The sequence below is a fragment of the Haemaphysalis longicornis genome, unplaced genomic scaffold (genome assembly GCF_048455015.1).
Source record: "Haemaphysalis longicornis isolate Haplotype H1 unplaced genomic scaffold, Haemaphysalis longicornis Haplotype H1 scaffold_1, whole genome shotgun sequence".
Classification (NCBI taxonomy): domain Eukaryota; kingdom Metazoa; phylum Arthropoda; class Arachnida; order Ixodida; family Ixodidae; genus Haemaphysalis; species Haemaphysalis longicornis.
Window position 1 is genome coordinate 334,138,874 of NW_027526203.1, and position 23,323 is coordinate 334,162,196.

The 23,323-nt window shown below is 50.6% G+C and overlaps 1 protein-coding gene across 2 annotated transcripts; it reads right to left on the reverse strand.

The window, feature by feature from the left end:
* Positions 1-6,861: 6,861 nt before the first annotated feature.
* Positions 6,862-23,090, reverse strand: LOC144152600 (endothelin-converting enzyme homolog). 2 transcript variants are annotated; one of them, XM_077683931.1, is made up of 3 exons: positions 22,631-23,090; positions 18,077-18,424; positions 6,862-7,010 (listed from the first exon to the last, which is right to left on the reverse strand). In XM_077683931.1, exons 1-3 carry the CDS (start codon positions 23,056-23,058, stop codon positions 6,935-6,937), a joined length of 852 nt encoding a protein of 283 aa, XP_077540057.1. In that variant the 5' UTR covers positions 23,059-23,090; the 3' UTR covers positions 6,862-6,934. The 2 variants fall into 2 exon arrangements, with proteins under 2 accessions (XP_077540057.1, XP_077540047.1); XM_077683921.1 differs by lacking the exon at positions 6,862-7,010 and adding an exon at positions 16,339-16,951.
* Between the last annotated feature and the right edge of the window lie 233 nt (positions 23,091-23,323).

Here is a 23,323-nt window from a genome sequence, read left to right on the forward strand (position 1 = left end):
CGCTTACTAATCACTCTCCTCCAGATCTCATCCTGGCCCTAGGCACCCACAAAGCTTTAGATTGCATTAAAGCAAATAATCACCCTCAAAGAGCCTTTCCCAGCCCCAGAGCCCAGCACTGGATCCCGAAATTTCTTGACGCCCACCCCATCAAACTTCAAGGCTCCCACCCCGGGGGACCCTGTTAAGTTCGGGCTCCGCATGTAATTAATGAAGGCCGCCGGTGGCCCATGTATTGGCGTCGCCTCCGCTGGTAGCTACGATCCCGTGTCCCTTTCATGTAGCCGCACGGACGCCAAGTTCGGAGACGCGGGAAGCGTGTGTTGTGCCCGTCCTTTTGTGTGTCAAAGGACGGGGGCGATTAGCCTGCGTCGCAGGTGGCTGGGTCATTCGGCATAACAAGCTGACGGGAAGCCAGGTTATCCTATCTCTTAGTGTTGAAAGCGCGCGCAGTGTAAGTTTGGAAATCTTCGACTCCGGCGGCGGCGTGGGTCGTTGACGGGTCAATCGCCTCGGAGACCACCGAGTGGGCCTGAAGCGCGTCTTCCGGTGCGACTGGCGGCAGGCCGCGGCGCCCTTCGTCTGGGAGGGAATTAGCAACCCTCATTGTCCTGCGCGTCGCGGGACAATGGGGGCGTCGCGGGAGGCGCCGCGCGGAGGGAGGTCAGCCGCGCGAGGACCGCTCCGGGCCCTCGGCTTGGCTGTTGTTTGTGCAGATGCCGCCCGCTGAACGTAATGGATGGTTCACTTTAGGCCGCAGATGTTCTGTATTTTCTGGCCGGGTGCAACAGCGTGCGTAGGAAACGCACTTTGAGTGCATAAGAGAGAGGGTTGGGTCACGTGACCGCAGGTGGGGACACAGATGTGATTGGCTGGTTCCTGTGGCCAATCAATGGTTTGTAATAATTGTTTTGAAAGGTTTTTCTCTCTTTCTTGTACGCCCCCTTTTTGGAGGCGGGGTTTTTGTTATCAAAACCGGAGTGTTGGGTTTTCTCGGAGGTCGGTCGAGAGGGGATCTAGTTTAGTATAGATCTCGGCCGAACAGGCTGCTGCTGTCAGAGTGACAATGTAACCGTCACTCTGACCTGATGTAAAGTTGGAGTTTTGTAAATAATGTAAATAAACCTAATAACCAGCAAGGAAGGCAGTCCTCATCCCTCACCCGCGCCAAGCATCGGTCGTGGGTCATCGGAGCGAGTCGAGATCGTCCTCTCGGCTCGCGCATCAAAAGAACATCACTATTTCGTCTCCATCAGTTCGCCAAGAAGATGGAGAGGCGAAATTTAACTGGCGCAGTCGGCAGGATGACCACGACAGCGTGCTGAAGTTGGTGGGGAACTCCTGAGAGACTCCTGGAACGCAACGTTCGGCCTGGGACCAACGACGGGCCAGGCCAGACTCCAAGTTTCAACGAGGCGACACCTCAGCGGGAGGCCTCGTGGGCTCCGGCCCAGGGCGGCAGAAGCCGGCGGTTTCAACGAGGCGACACCTCAGCGGGAGGCCTCGTGGGCGCCGGCCCAGGCCGGCGGAAGCCGCGGTTCATCAACGGGGCGACACCTCAGCGGGAGGCCTCGTGGGCTTCGGCCCAGGGCGGCAGAAGCCGGTGGTTTCAACGAGGCGACACCTCAGCGGGAGGCCTCGTGGGCTCCGGCCCAGGCCGGCGGAAGCCGCGGTTCATCAACGGGGCGACACCTCAGCGGAAAGCCTCGGGAGCTCTGGCTCAAAACGAGAAGGGAGACGCTCCGGAGACCTTGCGGCGGACGCCATGACGACGGGTCGCCGAGCGTGACATCGACGCCGAGGCGCCGACGACAGAGACTGCCGCAACGCAGTCAGCGCATTGAATCCAGGTAGGCCCCTATTCTGTTTCCTCCGGGGGCCCCATGGTAGCGACCACCCGTGCAGGATCAGAGAAGGCAGGAGCGAATAGGAGACTGGATGACGAAAATCCTGGTGGGGCATCGAACACTGAGAACCCCAGGGATGCTGTAGTTACGGATGAGGATAATGCCGTAACGCTGCAACAAACGGCAGACAATGCCGCAGTGGCAAGGGAGACGGCTACACCCGCACCGGCGGATGTGCAACAGCTAACACTCAAGGTATTGGAGCTGCAACTTGAGCTCGAAAGGTTGAAACAACGGGGCAGTGGCGAGCGCGAGTGTGATGGCAGGTTTAAATTGGGACGGTATGCCGAAGAAATGAGAGCGGTTCTCGCCCCAATGCCAGACTCAGACGATCTAGTGCCCGCCTGGTTCAGGAGTGCGGAAAATATGCTGAACAACCGGGTTATTCCTGACGACGCGCTTCAGGCCCACTCGGTGGTCTCCGAGGCGATTGACCCGTCAATGACCCACGCCGCCGCCGGAGTCGAAGATTTCCAAACTTACATTGCGCGCGCTTTCAACACTAAGAGATAGGATAACCTGGCTTCCCGTCAGCTTGTTATGCCGAATGACCCAGCCACCTGCGACGCAGGCTAATCGCCCCCGTCCTTTGACACACAAAAGGACGGGCACAACACACGCTTTCCGCGTCTCCGAACTTGGCGTCCGTGCGGCTACATGAAAGGGACACGGGATCGTAGCTACCAGCGGAGGCGACGCCAATACATGGGCCACCGGCGGCCTTCATTAATTACATGCGGAGCCCGAACTTAACAGACCCCCCCCCCCCTTTTTTTTCCCCCATTCCCCCTTCGTTTTCTCTCGGGATCAATCCTTGCTCTATTTAATCTAACGATGACCAGAGTAGCCCGAAACCTAAAAAAAATTCTATACCCGTTTGCTCTACATCTACGAAGACGGTGTCACTGTCTGGACTGAATCGAAGAACTGCGCCTCCTCGAAGGCCATGCAAACAGCGCTCGACAGCGGCTTCTGTGAGCCTCGAGAAATCTCTGCTCTCCCTTGGCCTTGAACTCGCCTCTGACAAGAGTAATTTTTTTTTCAGTAATAAACCCCCCTCAAATCACCCACCCTCCTAAATTACATTAGCTTACGTGGAGACTGCAGCATCCCTAAACCCCATACGCTTACTCGCGAGTACTAACTGGGCACAAAAAACAGCCCACCAATTTGAAGAAAAATGGGAAGCTATGCTGAACACCATGCACCACCTTTCAAACAAATATTGTTCGCTGGCCACCCAAACGCTTGCCCGGGGTGTGGCCATTAATGCCTCCATATACGGCGCCCAAACCTACAATCATAATCGCACACACGCCCGTGCACTTCGCAACCTACTCCGGGCCGCTCTTCGCACCATCAGTGCACATGGACTCTCTAAGCATATCGGGATCGTCCAAATTCAAGCTGCTGTTCCTCCCCTGCATTTCAAAACATAATTCAGGAACAGGTCAGTTATGCCTTCTTAGACGGCCAGGCCTATAAGCTTCAACTCCTTTATTGCATGGGATGCTCCGTTACCTCGATCCATTCCCCACCTTTTCAACTCTGCTACCTTCATGACAACGACCCTTGTAAGCCTCTCATCCCATACCCCGCCATGCGCGACATGCCCGCATTAAACACACTGCGTTCTTCCTGAGAAGAAGCACCCCAGGAAATGACCCAACTTAGGCCCCCCATAGAACTCCCCTGACCTCCCGCTGGTATGAGGCTCCAATACGTACTGTTCATAATCCTCATGCAACACCACTTGAAGCCGAGCCCTACGCCGTCATACACGCTATCGATTTCATCCTTTTGTTCATCAAATATTAAACCAGCTGCCGGTCCTTCCCCTCCTTCATAATGGCACTCACGATCGCACGACTGGATGCCTGGACATGGAGAGAGAGATAGATAGATAGATAGATAGATAGATAGATAGATAGATAGATAGATAGATAGATAGATAGATAGAGAGAGAGAGAGAGAGAGAGAGAGAGAGAGAGAGAGAGAGAGAGAGAGAGAGAATTTCATGCAGAAATTCAGTGAACAAATTTATTTCAGAATATTGAAATGATCGGCTTTAGCCTTGTAGTGAAAAAAGGGTGAATGAATCTCCTTCACGAGTGAAGCTTGAAGTCCCTTCATCGGCTTTTAGCGAAGCTATTCGCAAATCCGAGTTCCGCGACGCAGTCTGGCAACATCAGTCAAAACAAACAACATGGCGCCGCAAAACAGGTCCGCCGTCGCAGTTTCGCTTGCTGCCATATATACTAAAATTCTTACTGCAGCGTTTATTCGCGTTGTTATGGCGAGAAAGAGCACATGATTTCAGCCGACGACCTTGATCGGGCCCGCCAAAGATCGTAGCGCTGAAAACAGCTCAGATCGCCGCTATGTGCATGCAAAGGTCAGGTGTGACCGAGGAACTGCATCACATTTCGATCAAGACAAGCTGCCTTTTTATCGACCCAAGAATCGTGGAAGGGCAGTGCTCGTGCGCGCCAGGGCTGTCAGAGAAGTGCAAGCACCTTTCTGCATGCGGCTCTCACCCACGGGGACAGGTAAGTCGTGTAGTTTTAACTACCACTGTTCGGGCTGTGATAGAGATTCACCATAGCCTCGTAAATAATGATCCAGTGTGGCCGCTAACTGCATAAAAATATATGGGTCGGAAGAAACAGGAAAATAAGAACACTTCCAGTGTTTTGTTTGCTGCCTTTACGCTCGTATTGATGGCGTGATGTGCAGTTAAAAGCAGGGTGTCGACCGGAACCGGAACCGTATTCTTTCCGCCATTTTGGAACTGAACCCGAACCGGAACGAATCGAAGGAACCCCTCCGAACCGGTTCCGGGGCCTCAAAAATGTGATTTCTAGTTTTCCATTTCGGTACCCTACCTTGCGTGTGAAGATATTTTGCCACTCGCCAGACAGCACCATGAAATATTTTGCAATATCTGCAGTTCCCAAGGCCCATCATGTTCCCTTCTAATTGTTGCCCTCAATTTAATGTAAAGTTGTCCGTAACAGTTTGCGTTAGGAACTGCCCATCTCTCCCAATTATCTTTTACATTTAGCATAACTTAAGTTAGAACGCATATTCCGAGGCAACATATCATGGAATATTCTTCATGGTTTCTATCTGCATGGTGTTTAAAATCGGGTAAAGTTTTCAATGTGTTGTTAATTCGCATGCATCCCTGTTCGTTTCTGAAGGCCTTCAGGGACACCATCAACAATAAATCCATATCTTTCACTTAGGTATTTTAGTTTGAATGGGCAGTTATATAAAAAAAGCACTGAGACACAAACACTCGCAGTTCTAAAAATTAACGTCACTTTTTCTTGTATACAGTGCCGTTGTGTTCTTTGGTTACTGCTCTAAGAGAACATGAGATATAAAAAATGGGGATCCTAATTTCCACTTTTAAAGTATATTTGATAGCATTTTCATGTTATCTTGAATCTGCTCAACCTTAAACTTAAGAGGCGGATGTATCAAAGTCGATTAATGCGGGTTAGCGGGTAGACTGGGGTGGATTAATTAGGTGAGTGAATGAGCTAATGGGAATTATAGTGGGACTAGTGTGTTGAATAATTGGGATTACAGGAAAAAGCGGGTCAGTAAAGGCGGATTAGACGGTCGGACCAAACATATCTTTGGGGTCCTTGGCATTTGGAGATTTTGCAGCGTTCTCCTTCTCAACCAATCAGGAAATTTTGTCACAAAGACACGCCGGGCCCCTAAAGTGCTCCACACTTAATACTACAGGACAGAAGCTCACTGGCAACCTATTTTGTGCAACGAATCATCACATTATATATACAGAGCATAATGATGAAATGGCTGACATACCCAAACTGTGGATAAGTGCCTGTCTGGTCATTTTTGTCACAACCGTCGGTAGCGTATTATGAGAGGGCCTTCTTTTCTTGGCTTGTCTGTGGGTATCACGATGTCTGTATCTAATATTATATTATGTGTTACACTTGGCCGAGCAGATAAAAAAAAGGTTCTTTTAGCGACTTGAAAATTTTGGGTTTTGAATTCCGGTCCCTCTGCTTCTCAGCAGCAAACGTGACCACCCACCCACAAGCTTTTGCTCATAACCTGTTAAAGCTGCGAATTTTTCGTGTATGTGCGGCCTGTTTTAGGGCATATGTGGCTGAATAAATATTCATTGTTTCTGCTATATTTCCCTAGAAATGGAAACAGCAATGCAAGAATACATGCTGCTGCTGCTTCATACCCATGCTGGAACACGTGGCATATTCACATAGGCAACAAAAGAATGGTAATGTCTTACTAGGAGGTCTGAAAGGTCGTGTGCCCCCGATTAATACCCACATATATCGACCTGGCACGTTTCCGAGCCCCGGATTCTTCTACTCATTTTAAAGTGTCAAGTTTAGGGTGTGCTGAACAAGATTTTGCCCCCCCCCCTCCCCCCCCGATAAACATCATAATCCCACAGAAGTATGCCAACAGATGTTACTGTTGGTCATATCACCATGGTGTAATTGCCTAAATTTGTTTCCCTTGTTGGCTCTGGACTCGGAATTGTTGGCTGGAGGCTTGACACTGCCAAAGACCTATAGTGTGCAGAAAGGTGCCAACTCTTTTGGTGCCACGACTTGCAACGCTTGCTGTTGGGTGTGGTGATTAACTTGTGACACAAGCTGGAAGAAATTGGTGCTCCAATATACCCTCCTTCCTTTTGGAAAATGGTAATACCGCTGATTGGCTGGCTCGAATAATGATGTTGGTTAAAATGGCATAGAAAATGAGCATTGTTGTGTCATCTGGACAGCACAAGTGCCAGCATTGGTGATCAGTGGCGTGTCAAGAATTCCTGAGCTGCATGATACGGCTGTAGACGTCTACCTACCCTAATTTCAAGAAAGGTCGAACAAAATGAGTACTGTGTGCGTTTTTAGAGGAGGGTTTTCAACGTTTGCTTACAGTGGTGGATGGTGGACCGCTTCATTCGTAGCCGCCTTTCTGCGCTCAGCAGTTCATGTCGGGCAGCTTTCACTGCATCATGGGTTGATGATTTTGGCATGTCCTGACTTGGAACTGCTGTTTTCTTTGGTACCTTCCTCTTCGATTCGTATCCTGAAAACCCAGTTCAGAATATCATTAGCATATGCCACGAAAACACGCAAATTTAAATGCAAACCGTTGCACATATCCGTTTAACAACTTGGTTTACATCGAATTGCTGTAAACGCTTTGCAGAAAATATTTGGCTTCTCATGACAGCAATGGCAGCATGCAACTTACGGGTGCTGGATAAACTGGATAATAAGCTGGATAATAAACGGGTGGTGGATAAGAAGTGTGCATCTTACGCGGTGGTGTAATGTTTAGGGCATTGGATAGCTGCGGGTGAAGTCAAGTTCTATGCAGTCGGGCTGGGTTTTACATTGCTCTACATTCGGGGCGCACGTTAATTTTCCGGTACATTTTTTTTCGCGAAATGTCATGATTATCCGCTTTGAAACCCAATTTTGACTACTTTGATTTGCAGCCGCCCGCAAGGTTCGCTAATTGATAATAACTACGAAGTCGTACTAATTGATTAACAGGCGCGAGGATCACTGCGGGTGTTTGGAACATGCACAACGTGCTTCCGGGAAACGACTAAACTGGAATTTCACGTGCGATAAGAGTAAACAAAGAGGCGACACAGCGTGCGCCGATAAGATAACGTCGTGCGCTAGCTGCTTGGAGCTGTCGAACATGCGGGAGTACTGCAATTCACCGACTTGACCATCAAGTACGTCGAGCTGCGCGCGGGGCGGCCGCTCAGATGCGCGCTTGAGGAACTGCTTCAAGCGCGAAGTAAAAAACATGCTCCAAGCTAATTAAAATCAAGGCTTCATTTCAAACATGTATCTTGACAGTATTAGCACCTAACAGATACCTTTAGCACCTAGCAGATATATGAAAAGGGCAGGTACATGTTCGAGCAGAGCACATGGGGGAAGCGCGTCGACAGGAAGTACGCCGCGCGCATGCAATGCGGCTTCATCACAATGAAAATTGGGCCCATCTCCCCACGAGGGGGGACTCGAGTAAATGCGTCGTGTAGGGGGTGGGTGTATTGCGTTAACGTTAGTGTTTGGGGGGTGGTGGTGGGGTGGTAGTGAATGGAACACCAGTCAAGCAGGGGTCAAGTCAAGCGAAAGTCAAACAAAGACGCGCTTGACTGATTTCCGCACCGCGCTCCTCCGCTTTATATACCCGCCACGCGCGTTCGAGGGAGAGGAGCACGGGGAGAGACGCGCATGCGCACACTTCCGTATACATGCACTCGACCCTCCGCGCCGCTATCGCGCAGCTGTCACGTTGCTCGCACGCCCCTATCACGTGTACAGCACGCCGCTAGCACGTCTCTATCACGCAGCTGGCACGCCGCTAGCACGCCGCTATCACGTGCACACCTGTTACTCAGCACGCCGAGCGAGGGGTACAGGTGCGCATGCGCGCGCAGACTCGCTCCTCACGCACCGCTGCACCTGTTTTTGAGAGCGAGGAGGGTACGGGGGAGAGACGCGCACCTGCGCCTCGCCGCGACGCGCATGCGCAGTGAGCGTGTGGACGCCGCCGCCGACGGTCGAGGGGCATCGTGCGACTAAGAAACGCTCCGAGTTTAAAAAAGCAAGTTGCTGCTGACCTGAAACGTAGTTGTCGTTTAGAGTGAAGTGCTTTGGGCAAACTTGAATGGTGGGCGTCACTTTTTTTCCAATCCGTAAGTTCTGTGTCCACAGCACCTTGCGAGGCGTGACGTCTGCTTATCGCGGGAAGCGGTAAAATTTGCACTTCAATCGTGCGGTCACACTGAAGGGGACGCAATAAAGCACCTTACACGTCCGCTTTATCGTCTTTGGGTCTTCTTTCGGCAATATCATGACAACTACGCAGTTACGACGTGAAACAAGCGTGCTGCGCCATGGGGAAGTCCACAACCGGACCTGATTAGGGCGATTCTCGCGACGGCCGCTAGGTGGCAAGCACAAACACGGAGTAGCCAAAAGGGTTCGCAAGCCTGACCCCGTCCGAAGAAGCGGCACCAACCCGCACGAAACATAAATCACCGGTTTATTCCGGGCAACAAAAAACAACTAATGCTGAGAGAGAAAGAGAGAGAGAGAGAGAGAGAGAGAGAGAGAGAGAGAGAGAGAGAGAGAGAGAGAGAGAGAGAGAGAGAGAGATTATTTCTCTAAACAGCCCTAGTTCGGGCCGTCGTGCCACAGTATCTTCATTAGGAAACCGCTGGTCCGTAGAACTCCCAAAGGTCCTCCCTAACACGAATGCAGTTGGCCGCCAGGAATTCTTGCGTCGACTTGACATCCATGCCAGAACCCGGATTCAACCAGTCCTCCCAGGAAGCGATGCGGAAACGCATGTGTGGTGGTAGGTCTGGTGGATGGCACTCCCAGTAAAGGTGTCGTACTGATGGGTAGGAAGGGCAGAAGTGGGACGCGAGAGGATGCCTTGTATGTAGTGGGTACGGGGCGAAGTGAGAAGAGAGGAGGTTTGCGTTTTCTGATACACAGATACGTCTTCACAGGAGAGGGTGGGGTGGGGGACCGGGAAACACTACCTACTTGCCCGTAGCGCGCTCTCGGCGTGCCTGATGTTGTAAAATCTTTTGAGTGCCAGGGTGGTACACGTTTGGCCCCAACATTGACGGACCTGGGGAAAGTTCTCGGTTAAGCGCGTGTGCTCGAGCATTGCCGTCCAATTTGGTGTGGCCGGGGACCCATACCAGCGTTATCTTGTGGGGAGGATGGACGCGAAGGGCGCAGTTTAGGGTGTCAGAGGTATGAGGGTGTGTGGTGTGCCGAGAAATATTTCGTAGCGCCTCCTTCGAGTCACTAAACACGAAAATTGGGCTGGAAGGGGGTTCGACTTTGAGGGCATATTCGACGGCGGCGGCTATGGAGAATTCTTCGAGGGTTGTACAAGTTGGGACGTTTTTTGAAGTGGACGATGGTGTCTACGGACCGGGTAGGGCTATGGAGGGCGATAGCACCATCTTAAAGTAAACTCGAAACTGGCGTCCGTAAAGTAGATTGCCGCTCCATTCAAAGTTTTAATCAATTTATGCGCTTGTTTTATGCTTTCGTTCGTTGTTGCCTGCAGGCCAAGTTGTGAGCAGGGTGCACGTGGTAAGGAATACGCTCGATTACTATATATGTTTGGGAAGGAGGACCATGGAGGAGGTTCGGGAAGGCTGTCTGTTGGGTAGTTTAAAGGGGTCGTGAAGAGAAAATGCATTTGTCTTTGATTAATTTTGTCTGCTTGAACGACCTTTTAAGAAAATAAATCCCAAATATTTTCACAATTCATTGCTTCTGGAATTTAGGAGGCGCCGTTGAAATTCTCGTTTTGAGGCGCATCGCAAGCGACTATGCGCGCACGGGCGGTCGGCAGCGCAACTAGAATGACGTCATGTGAAGTACATTCCAGAGTTCAACGCAGTTCAATGTTCTTTGTGTATAATATTCTGCAAATATGCAAACCCAATATTTTAAAAATAATGCCTCCTTTATTCGTTGCCAAAAAAACAGTTTTCTATCCACGTGAGCGGTATCGTGACCGCTTCAGTTGTCTGGCAACCATTGCAGCAGAACTCAGACCTACTGGGTGTTTGTACAGTTTGTAGCCAGTTTACCTGCCGAATTTCACATTCTTTTGCCGTATTCTCTTTCGGAATTTTATCTTTTTGTATGAAATGGCCCAAGACCGCTCAAGGAAAAAAAAAAAAAGTGCCCCGTGTGCGATTCGAACTTGCGGCCTCCGGGCCAGCCCAACGTAACGGCCAGCCTAGTCGGACACTTTATCCACTACACTATTGCCGTGGGAAGCGCGCGCGCCGAAAAACTGCTGCATAAAAGCCTCTTCGCATTTGTAACCCAGAAGTCTGTCGTGTTTTCATAAATTCTAATCTACCCAGAGCTTTAACCGCCAACTTACTGTTGAGCGCTTCTGCAGTAAGCCAAAGCGGAGCGTATACAGTCAACAAAACAGCGTTAACAGCATTGTGTATTGCAGGAAACAGGAAAGCAATCGTCGAACTGCGTGATGTTGGGACTCGGCGACTCGGCGCTGTATCGTTCTCGCTAGTTATTTTTGCGCTTGATGAGTGAATAATGAGTGGGTTTTAAGTTCCGACTACTCGAAGTTCCTTCGATAAACGTGTTTATGTAATAAACTGTCATTTTAAGCGTTCGGTCATGTATCTCGTCAGGTCAGAAGTTTCACGTTCGCGCAACTCACATTACAGGCTACGTGAGACAGACGTCGGCAAACTTGTGCAAGAATATCGGCTAGCAAAACGACAGTTTGGACTCGTGGAAAGCAGCGTAAACAGTTTACGAATGCCCAGTTTAGATAAAACGTGGTTACTTCTGCCTGCGCCACTCGCCGGTGTTGTTGACTGAAAGTTCGACCATGTTGATCAGTCGTATCAGAGATCAGACGTCTCCCGTTCAGTTGCAGGGCGAGTTTCATCATGGCGCCGATGTTGTAGCTTTATCTGACCCTTTGCAAGCCCGCCCTATGCCGACATATTGTGCAGACGAGGGAGAACTGTGATTGGCTGCTTACTGACTTACTGAAACGTCACTTCACGAGTTGAGGAGGAAAGCCTCGGTGAAACCGTAACTGCATTTATTTACCTATTTCCCGATATCTGACGACGAAACGGGTATGCATTGTTTGTTTATCAAGGTTCCATGGTTATAAGCGCACACACAACACAGTTTTTTTGAAAATCTCTTCACGACCCCTTTAAAGGGGTCGTGAAAAGAAAATGCATTTGTCTTTGATTAATTTTGTCTGCTTGAACGACCTTTTAAGAACATAAATCCCAAATATTTTCTCAATTCATTGCTTCTGGAATTTAGGAGGCGCCGTTGAAATTCTCGTTTTGAGGCGCATCGCAAGCGACCATGCGCGCGCCGGCGGTCGGCAGCGCAATTAGAATGACGTCACGTCAAGTACATTCGAGAGTTCAACGCGGTTCAATGTTCTTTGTGTATAATATTCTGCAAAGCTGCAAACCCAATATTTTAAAAATAATGCATCCTTTATTCGTTGCCAAAAAAAACAGTTTTCTATCCACGTGAGCGGTGTCGTGACCGCTTCAGTTGTCTGGCAACCATTGCAGCAGACTGTAGCTATCTGTAGCAGACCTCAGACCTACTGGGTGTTTGTACAGTTTCCCTGCTGAATTTCACGTTCTTTTCCCGAATTCCCTTCGGAATCTTATCTTTTTTGTATGAAATGGCCCAAGATCGCTGAAGCAAAAAAAAAAAAAAGTGCCCCGTGTGCGATTCGAACTTGCGCCTCCGGGCCAGCCCAACGTTACGGCCAGCCTAGTCGGACACTTTATCCACTACACTATCGACGTGAGAAGCGCGCGCGCGGCGAAAAACTGCTACATAAAAGCCTTTTCACATTTGTAACCCAGAAGTCTCTGGTGTTTTCATAAATTCTAATCTACCCAGAGCTTTAACCGACAACTTACTGTTGAGCGCTTCTGCAGTAAGCCAAAGCGGAGCGTATACAATCAACAAAACAGCGTTAACAGCATTGTTTATTGCAGGAAACAGGAAAGCAATATCGTCGAACTGCGTGATGTTGGGACTCGGCGCTGAATCGCTGAATCGCTGCTTCTCGCTAGTTATTTTTGCGCTTGATGAGTGAATAATGGATGGGTTTTCAGTTCCGACTACTCGAAGTTCCTTCGATAAACGTGTTTATGTAATAAACTCTCATTTTAAGCGTTCGGTCATGTATCTCGTCAGGTCAGAAGTTTCACGTTCGCGCAACTCACATTACAGGCTACGTGAGACAGACGTCGGCAAACTTGTGCAAGAATATCGGCTAGCAAAACGACAGTTTAGACTCGTGGAAAACAGCGTAAACAGTTTACGAATGCCCAGAAGTGTCCGACCTGAAGCAGAGAGAGTGACGCCTTGCGTGAGTGTGGCGCCTTGTGACGCCTTGTGAGTGTGACGAAGTGTGTGACGCCTTGCCTTTGTGTCGTTCCGGTGTCACACTCGGCCTCGTTTTGGTCGAAGGCCGCCGGAATTGTGTGGTCGCCTTCAGTGTTGGCTCCTCGGAACTCGCAGAACCTGCGCTCTGCGTGTTGTCCCTGGTGAGCTCCCAAGACCGCTTGCTCGTAGCCGCACCCGAATCTGCCGCCCCCTCATCTTCCATGTCCTCGCTCTCCACTGTCTCGTCCCTTGACTGCTCGTCGTCCTTCATTTCTGCCTCCAACGCATTTGTTGTTTCGTCCATCTTCTCCTTGGGAGGCACTATCTCAGCATGACTGCCGTCTTCCGCCGGGGAAGTAGATGGATCGGGGGGCGTTACCTCCTTCGCCTGATCGTTGTCCCCACCCCTTGCGGCATCCTCAGCCTTGGCTTCGTCCATGACGAACGACGCCGTCGCCGTGTCCTGCGGTGAGCCGGCTACATTAGCGTAGGAAGGCACACATCGTCGTGGCCGAAGCGACGACAAAGAGCGCAGCGTAACACTCTACACTCTCGCCTGATGTGTCCGCACCGATGGCAACGCAGACAGAGGGGCGCTCGCCCGGGCACGACGACCAGGGCTTGCTCTCCGGCGACCCGTATACTTGGTGCGGAATGTCGTCGACGGTGACTCCCGCTCTCAACCTGAGGGTGACCAGGCGTGTTGTCGACGACTGAGCGTTGCATCCTTACACGCCACCGGTCCCTAGCCACGTCGGTTACCTTTCCGTAAGGCCCTAGGGCGGCCCGAACTTCGTCGTCGGGGACGTGGTGGAGCACCCAGCAGTGGACCTTTAAGCGCACCTCCTGGTTCCTCGGGTCGATGACGAGGCACCGACGGTCCTTCACTAGTAGTTCCCCGGCGGCCATCAACTTTTTCGCACCTTCCGCATCCTTGAACGTAACCGCCCACACATGGTTCATCTGATATGCCCCCAACGAGATAACCTCGGGGAGCAAAGCCAAACGAACCAGCGTATCGCGGAAATCTTCAACCTTGTACGGTCTTCCTTTGACGTCTGCGTGCAAAAAAATTGTGTTGAGGGCAGATGGTCCATATGGTAGATGAGGCAGCATAACTTGATAATCCTGGGTATCGTTTGAAGAAACAGCAGACTGTTACGCCAAAACCGCTCCTTGGGCGGAGCCTGACATTCTGCGACCGCACCGCTCGGAAGCCGGAAGTAGGATCCCGCCATCCTAACACTGTTGAATCAGTTTCGGTTTTAAACTGTGACTTTGACTCAGGTTCCACGGGAGAAAGCTTCGCGCTTTAATTCTCGTAATACAGGCTTTTTTTTTTGTCAGTTGGATCAAGTTGGTAGGAGTTAATGATTGTTTTGGGGCATGCCTCATAGCCAATGTGAAGCTTATATCGTAAAACACCCAATTTTTTTTTCTCGCTTCACGTACCTAACATAGTGGTGTCGGTGCCAATAGGGCCGCATAAAAGGTCTGCGCGAAATGGAACGATTTATGTGGTTTACAATAAAGGCGAAGTTAAAACTCCCGTGCTGTAAAAAACAGTCAGTTGGAATGTGAATTAGCGGTGGTTGTGAGTGAGCGTGAGTGGGTGATGGGTGTGGAGAGTGCGTGTGAGTGGAGGAAGCGAGTTGTGATTGCGAGTAAGTGTGAGTGGCCATTACAAGCGGTGAGTGCGAGTGCGAGGGAGTCTAGGCGGCGAATGCGAGTGGTGAGCGTGAGGGCGGGTGAGTGCGAGTGGTGACGAGTGGTGAGTGTGAGCGCGAGTGAGTGTGAGTGGTGGGGATGAGTGGTGAGCGTGAGCGTTAGTGAGTGCGAGTGGTGAGGATGAGTGGCGAGCGTGAGCGGGAGTGAGTGCGAGTGGTGACGACGAGTGGTGAGCGTGAACGGGAGTGAGTGCGAGTAGTGAGGCCCGAGTGGCAAGCGTAAGTGCGAGTGAGTGCTAGTGGTGGGGACAAGTGGAGAGCGTGAGCGGGAGTGAGTGCGAGTGGTGAGGGCAGAGGGGTGAGCGTGAGCGCGAGTGGGTGTGAGGTGTGAGAGCGGAGTGGTGAGCGTGAACGTGACTGAGTGCGAGTGGTGGGGACGAGTGGCCAGCATGAGCGCGAGTGAGTGTGAGTAGTAAGGGCAGAGTGGCGAGCGTGAGTGCGAGAGAGTGCGCGTGGTGAGGGCGGACTGGCGAGTGCGAGTGCAAGTGAGTGCGTTAGGATAAATACTTTTTTTTTAGTAAGTGTGAGTGAGTGGCATCCAGTTTTGCCAAGCTATGTGCACGACCAGCGTGTGTGAGGAGCACTTCCGCGCTTCATGCTTTCCAGCTTGCTTGATTTCTTGTTAACCACGCGCAAAATCTACCTACTTAACTAAGCTGTCGTCGTAGCCAACAATGTTAATCGGGAAAACGAGCAAGAAATTTGCTAAACGCAGAGCTAGAGTGAACTAGAATCTAGCAGAGCGTAGCGGTCCTCCACTTGGGGCACCTCCATATTTGTTTGAGCCCGTCGCTTCGCGTGTGAAGCACACTGCATCCGACGACACGGCCAGCCCCGACTACTCGTGAAGGCAATGTAGTAGCCACGGGCGCTCGGGTAGGAAATATCCTATCTAGGAGTCGCTTGAGCGCGACCACGGGCGGCGCTGCGAAGTGCGCCTCCGTGACGTCGGCTTAGGGATTCTCGCATTTGTCGTCTGCTTCACTCGGGCTTGCTCTCCCTGCTGTTTCTTTGCGCTCGGTTGACGTCTGATGCTTGTCCGCACTACATTTTGCGTGTGTGTAACGTTTTATAATAATAATAGATTTAAAATCGCAAACAACAGCTCAAGGCATGAGTAAAAGTATAGTTTTGGATACCGCTACGGAACAGTGCCGGCGCCGCCCCATTCCTTGCGAATCCGGTCCTGTGCGGAGCGCGAAGAGTCGGAGCTAGGCGTCAGCTTCTGTATTCGGCAATCTTTCGAACAAAGGGAACAGCCAGCTGCTAGTAACCGACAACAGCGAAAATACGAGACCAAAACAAATTCCAGGCCTTCGGGGCTGTCGGCTTTGGCAGAAGGCATTAGTATTCCCCGTAATCATATGTCAGGTAAAACAGTTTTTGCAACCTTGCCGAACGCTCGAAAGTACTATGTCCCATCACCTTACGGTGTTATGGCATGAAAGTATGCCGACGTTTTTCAGGTGGATGCGAAGAGCGAAAACGTACGCCCGTGTGGCGAGATTTTGGCGCACATATAGATCACCCCTGGTGGTGAAAATGATCCGGAGCCCTTCACTAACGGCTCGCATCAGAGCCCAGGTGTCGCTTTGGCACCAAAAACATTTTAGAATGTGACATCGAAAGACGGCCTTACTTCAGATACGGGATGGTTGGGAAGAGTTTCTGTATATAAAGCGGGAACGCCTTAGTTCTGGAAGGGGGAAGACAGGATCGAAGTACCACGCAATACGCAATACATGACTTAAATTAAGTAAGGTTAGAACAACGACAATACAGATACTAGTGGTACCGGCCGTCCGCAAAGGATGTTGTCTAATCTTGCACGGTGCTAATCCACGCTGCTATACCAAAAGGACAGGACGAAAGATGGGAACAAAGACAGCCTATCAGATCTCACTGTATGGGGCTATATCAATTTATTATCCATTGAGCAGCTAATACAAACCATACGCGGTAACTCGCGGCTTTATTCAGCTACCACAGATCGCAACGGTCGCGCGTTAGATTCCGGAGCCGCTGACGACAGCCGAAGGCGTGGGCGAATTCAGCCGATCGGCGTACTAGGCGGTTGCAGCTGTGGTCCGCCTTGTTAGGACCGTGCTTGTCGGCGCAAAGGAGCAGACAGCGGCTCATGAAGAACAGCCGATTGCGGCTCGGACGCTTGTGTTTGGTTCTCGAGTGGCGTTCACTCTTGGCAGCCTTGCGGAACGCCCGGAACAACGCGTGCGAGCCCACAGAGACGCTGATGACTCTGCGGCCGCTGCCAGCCGCAGCCAACCAGGACCCCGGCGTCCTCTCGTTGCATGAGATCCTGAAACCATTTTTAAAAGATGTCTATGAGCCCACCGCTGTTCTGTGGCCGCATGAGACCCCCAGATATTTCTGCGCGGAACACCTTCAGCTATCCCGGTGATAGCGAGCGCCCACGTCACGGATGTCGCGCTCCAACGCAACAACTAAAAATGTAAGCAAAAGTAAATGAACTTTACAGGGCGGGAAACCATAGGCAGTGGTGGTATTTTCGCAAAAACATGAACACCCGTGTTCTTCATCGCGCTTAAAAAATTCTAGGGGATCTAAAGTGTCCATTATTCCTCCACTACGTCGTGCCGCATAACTCAGGTGCGTATATATAAATGCAACGAAAATCTTATAGTAGTAATTTATGGCCCTTCGTAAGGCGTTGGTACAGAATTTTTGCGTTTCTTTGTAAATACGTGAGCTAAGTCTGCTGAAGGTCTTCGCGTAGTTTGTGCCGGCAACTTAATGTATTCGCTTAAGAAAATATAGAGCGATTAGGGAAGTTTAGCTGTGGTGAACTTCTTTCTCGGGTTCAGCTAATAGCATAAAAATACCGCATTTTTTTCTTTTAGCTTTTGTAACAGGTACTGGCCCCTGTTCAGGCTACACAACACATATATAACCTATTTTCTGCCGATGTTGACGTTTACAACAGCTGACTACAGTTGTTAAGTTCAGACATATTCACATTGGTATCTCGCGCGTATTCTCTGCAGGAAGCTATGCTATATATCATTTGACCGCCGGACGGAATTTATTTTTATAGTAGTAGTTGGGTTGTTGTGTTGCTGTTTGCATCGTATGCAGTTTTGCTTTTTTCACAGTATGCTGCCCGTGTTAAGAGAGTTTTAGTTCTCATTTTATATATTTATGTTGCCTATATAAAGGAATATAGTTATCACTACACTTGTTGACCTCTAGTAAGTATGTGTTCTTATTGATTCGTATCGTCTATCAGGCAACAGTAAGAAGCTGCTTGATTTAAAATACTTTAAGGAACCGTTTGTATACTCGAGAACCAAATTTTTCCAAAAATTTAGCACCTCCAGTTACGACCGCTCCTCTCCCTCAAAAGAAGGGTTTCATTTTTTTTTTTTCAGAATTATGATCTGCCAAGGAATCTGTACGCCCATACCGTTGTATGAAGTCCTTCACCCGGCTCGCTTCCCACGTTGCGTTCTCCAAGCCGTTGACCTCGTCGAAAGCGTGCAGCATAGTCTGTAGCATTACCGAGCCCAGCAAACCGTAGTTCACTTCGGGCGCGTCCCGCAGGCTGAGCAGCGGAGGCAGCAGTGACGCGGCCGGCAGCACCGCGGTGTTGGGGGCTACGTAAGCCGGCCTCGAGTTGAATTCGGTGAAGGCAAACCTAGAGTCGACATCCTTGCTCTTCAGGGACTCCAAATACCGGCTCATGCGCTCCTTCCTCGCGCTCAGGTAGTCTCTCCCGAAAATTCCCGTCGCGGATGGGTAGTGGCGGTAGAACCTGCACGCAGAAACGCCGCGACTCCTGCTAAGTATATGTTTTTCTAGATCCTAAAATATGGTGAATATGCGCTGGAGATCCATGCAAGACACTGTCCGTACCTACCTTCGCACGTAAATTAATACGTACGTCATGGCAACGCCATCATCATCGCCATCATCGCCATCATCATCATCACAGGGATCAGTCCTTTGGAGGCGGGATTCCCCCAGGCTCCCCCGTACACCAAAAGGGGCCACGAAGGCAAATCATAACCTCGCTTAATTTCAAAGAACTAGCCTCGGTAACTCGCTTAGCTGCCACGAAAGACGTTTTTTCAGCGAGAAATGCAAAAAAAAAAAAGGTAGAAACCTTCCAAATTTTGCACTGCACAAAGCCAGCAATTACATGATAGAGGGAAACTATAAGCAGTGTCTTAACTGCACATCGACATCCAGGCAATACGATCAAACGTAACTAGAAAGGCAAATCGCGCCGTCATGTCGCCTGCAGGTGATTTTGGTCGGCGGCCGCCAGTCGCCAAACAAATCCCTCTGACAGAATAAGGACCCGGCGAGAAAGTGGCTTGTAAGTCGCAACTGCCGCACCTGTTTTCCGCGGTATTTAATTTAGTTGTTTGATGGAATCATTGATCTTGGGTCAATGCCGTTTTTTGAATAAACCAAACTTGTATTTCTGTGGCCCGGACAGGTGGATGGATGGATGGATGGGTGGATGGAATTGGGTTTTTCCATTTGTAGCGGGCGGTCTCTGCTGTGGCTTTCACACCGTGGCATAGCAAAAAAAAAGTAATTATACAACAACAAACAAAACTAAAGAACAAGCTTTCCCGCTGCTCGAAACTGATAGTCATTCAACTGTCCCTCAAAGTTTTGTCCGGCTGTGTAAATAATAGCGCCACTACCTCTCTAGACGTCGCTTTGACACTTCCACAGTTTCTTCCATGGAGGAAAAAAAAAAACTGCAGGAAGGAGCATCCCGTCATGGAGGAAATAAACTTCTTCCATATCCCCCGCAACTACGATAGTGTCGCCACCTCATTTAAATAGATCTTGGTGGCCGGCTGAGACTTCAGGAACCCCGGTTACAGGCTATACTATATCACTACAGGCATTACTATATCACGGATTTACAAGCGCTAATGAAATTAAACAAAGCACCGGACCCGCTCTGCGCAACGTCACGCAGTCAGGAGCTAGGTATATAGATAATAAATATAACCACGTGAAAACACGTAGATGCGAAGAATACCTGGCAGCAAATCTACGTGGGTTGTCTATTCCGAGCTTTACCCACATCCATGCACAACTGCTGGCAGGAAATTTATTTAGTCAAGACACATATCACTTAGCAACCTCAAACCTCGCCGTAAATGCGAACGCACGAGCGTAACGTCCTCGCAGAACAACATCGGTCACACGCACTCCTAGCACAGCCAATGACATCCTAAATGGCACTTTGCTTCAACACCGAGTCCGAACGGCATAACCGTGTCCTCTACGGTGCATTATACACAACCGTGCACTATACGCAACATTCAGGAGTCCTCGGTGCACGCGCCATCTCGCAAGGCCGCACCGAGCTTTTTCGAGCGCAGCTCAGCGCCACTATCTCAACAATAGAGAGTTTTAGCGTAGCTGCAAGCGTACGCTACGCTACTGTCGGCGGGTACCGGGACCCGACTGCGTAGGTGCGCATTCTTTCCGCGGGGACGAGCGGCCCACCTCGCCGATCCCGCGCATTCGTTGCGGTGAGGGACGGCCCTCCTGGCTATAGTTCATCTCACAAGCTAGCTGCAGCACTGTGGAGGCTACATTGTTATCAATAGTGCGCCCACTGAGGGCGCCTAATCCGCCGTGAAGGGGGTCCTGAAAGGACACTCCCTTCTCCCCTCTCGGCAAGTGGCACCGCACGGCCCCGGCGCCTTTTGTCGCTTCCTTCGCGGTGAGTTAGGCGCCCTGAGGGGGACAACAATGTAGCCTCCACAGTGCTGCAGCTAGCTTGTGAGATGAACTATAGGCCCCGCGCGCGCATGCGCAGTCGGGTTCCGCTACCCGTAGACCCTAGCGTAGCGTACGCTTGCCGCTATGCTAAAACTCTCCACTGTTCCAGTCGACGCGTGAGAACTTTCACTACCTACCGATTTCGGGTGGTAAAAATTAATCCGGAGCCCTGCACTGGCTACGGCGTGCCTCATAGCCCAGGTGCAGCTTCAGCGCGTTCCACCCCCAAACTTTGAAAAGTTGAATTTTTTTCATGGTTCAGTGCACAGCCTCAAATCGATAGAAATGTTCTCCCACTTGCATCGGGGTGTTTACATCAATGCGATGATGCACTATTTCATCTCTTCTAGTCGGAGTGCCTGTTACGGTCTTAACGGTATCGACAAGATCCATTACTACCAACGCTTTCATTTCACATAGTAGCGGTTTCGGTTTCGGCTTGCACGCGGAAAAAATGGCTTCTAGGCGGCTTTCCCTCTCTGGTGTGATGTGTTGCCAGCATTCCCTTTCTCCGAAACATTAGAGCTTGCTTGAGGCATTGAGAGCACGCGAGAAGGTGTTAGCTTTTTGGGATATACATATCATAATGTTTGCTTCCCCGTATCGTTGAATATTATGAGAGAATCAAGCTTTCAATGTACAGGGTTTTGAAGGTTCACGGTCGGCCTGTCGTAAAATTTCTGGTCTGCGCGAGGCCCGCAGCCGTCTGACGAGCATGAACCGCATGAAGCCTTTTATGTTCCTGACTGATAATGATTCATCAATTATTGGGTAACTCATGAGAGAGCCTTTCAATTTCAGGAGTACGTGTCAATCACGGCGTAAAGGGCTCACTAAGGATGTGATTTTCGAAAAAAAAAAAAAATCTGCCACGTACGCAATTGAGAAGCGAAGACTGAGGACACAGCGGAGCTGGTGGTCTTCACCAGCTTTAACTTGGCTTTTTTTAGGTCTGCCCATCTTATCGGTAGAGCGGACACTGATGCCGAGCGCACGCGGTCTCTCTTAACTAGGAGAACACCTGCACGTCAGAGCTTATGCCATGACTAGGCCCAGCCAATCTTTGACGCGCGCCTCCTCACTCGAACATCTGTCCACTTCAACTCAGCCAAAGTCCAAAGCCAACGCCCGCGCTACGAACCCAAATGAAATGGTGAGGGCCCCGAATGCGATGATAACGCAATCGGATGGACACCGATTTCATAACGCAAGTAATCCAGGTTCGATTCCGACAACGAGAAGCATTTTTGTAGCGTGAGCTACACTGGCCGAGGTTGAGCAGCTTCGCGTGGCTCCTGGAGAGCCGTGCTGCGCATGCGCGAGGAGTAGTGACGTCTCACGGTGCACAGCTGGTGCGCCGGAGCCGCCGCCGCCGCGACTGGATTGGATAGAATTGAATTGAATTGAATTGGATTACATTGTATTGGATTGGATTGAATTAAATTGGATTAAATTGGATTGTATTGTATTGGATTGGAAATCGCTTTTGCAGCAGTAAGCATGATAATCAGGTAATGCTAGAAAACCGGGAAACCTAAGAATAACCACCAGAACTTTAGCTTGCGCTACGTATATCCTGGCATAGCCGAGCTAAGCCACTGCTATTTTTTTTTTCTTGAGGCGCGCGCTCCCCACACGTGCTCGTCGGCTCCTTGCCTTATCGCCACTTGCCCTGAATTGTTGGACCAGAATTTTCCTCCTCTCAACTTTGCTGCGCCGAGGTTTGAGCGACGCCAGGCACGGATGGAACTCAAGCTTAAACAGCTCCGCTGTTAATAACATTTCTAGGGGCGTTGGGGCCTTTCAATTGCGCCTGCCATGAGGGGGGGCGGGCTCCTTCTAACACTCAAACGCCTACTGTCACCCGTTTCTTCGGCTGGCCACCGTAGAAGTCACGGTGAGTTACACGCGCTGATGCGGTATACGATTGTTGAGAACACTGTAGCATCCGTTGTGCTGCATGCAGGTGGGGAAATGAACTGCAGAAGCTCCTAGTTCACTTAGGTGTACGTAGCGGCAGGTTATTTATGCCTCTCCCATTGGCTCCTGGCCCGCGCTGTCCGTCCAAATTCATTCTTTCCACCCAAATTTCCTTATCTCATCGGTCCACTGGGTTATCGGCACTTTCCTACTGCTAGTCCCGTCTCTCGGTATCCACTCCGTTACAGGCTAGAATATCCAAACATTAATGAAATACCCATACCTGTCCACGTCACTCCAGTTCTGGAGGGACGGCACCACGCCGAGTATCCAGCGCATGCGGCGGACCTTCTCTTCGAAACTCGTCCGCACCTGGTACGGTAGCCAGTAGGTGTAGCTGATGCTCACCACCAACTCGCGCGAAATGGCCCGCACCATGGCGCTGACCTCGGCCAGCCGGGCGGCGCTCAAAGCCGAGAGCAGGAAGGGCGCCCGCACGGCGTGATGGTACTCCGCGTTCGTCAGGGCCAAGCATCTCGAAGCCACCTGGCGACGAGGGCCGTGGCTGCTGCTGCTTACGTTCACCAGACGCCGGGCGCCTTCCCACGCAATGTACAGGGCGAGAGCCGAATTTGGGACGCCAGGGGCGGACCGCATGGCGTTGAAGGATGTCGCCGCGTTCGAGTCGATATCCAGCTCGAAATCGGCCATAAGGACTCCCGCGGAGTGGGCCTTTAGAGACGCCTTCCATGCATCCTCGTCCAGGTCGCCGTTGTTGTTGTAGTCCGAAGCGTCGCTGATCAGCTCCTGGCGCCAAGGTGAAGTTTCATCGCGCGGCACGCTTCGCTTGTGTTTGTTACAGTCTCTGAAATGCGCGACTGGGATACGTGACTGGTCAAGCATATCTCTTGATTATCTTGAGACAAGATATGAAACTTACGGCAGTGAAACCTAATCAGACGAAGCTTAGCACCGA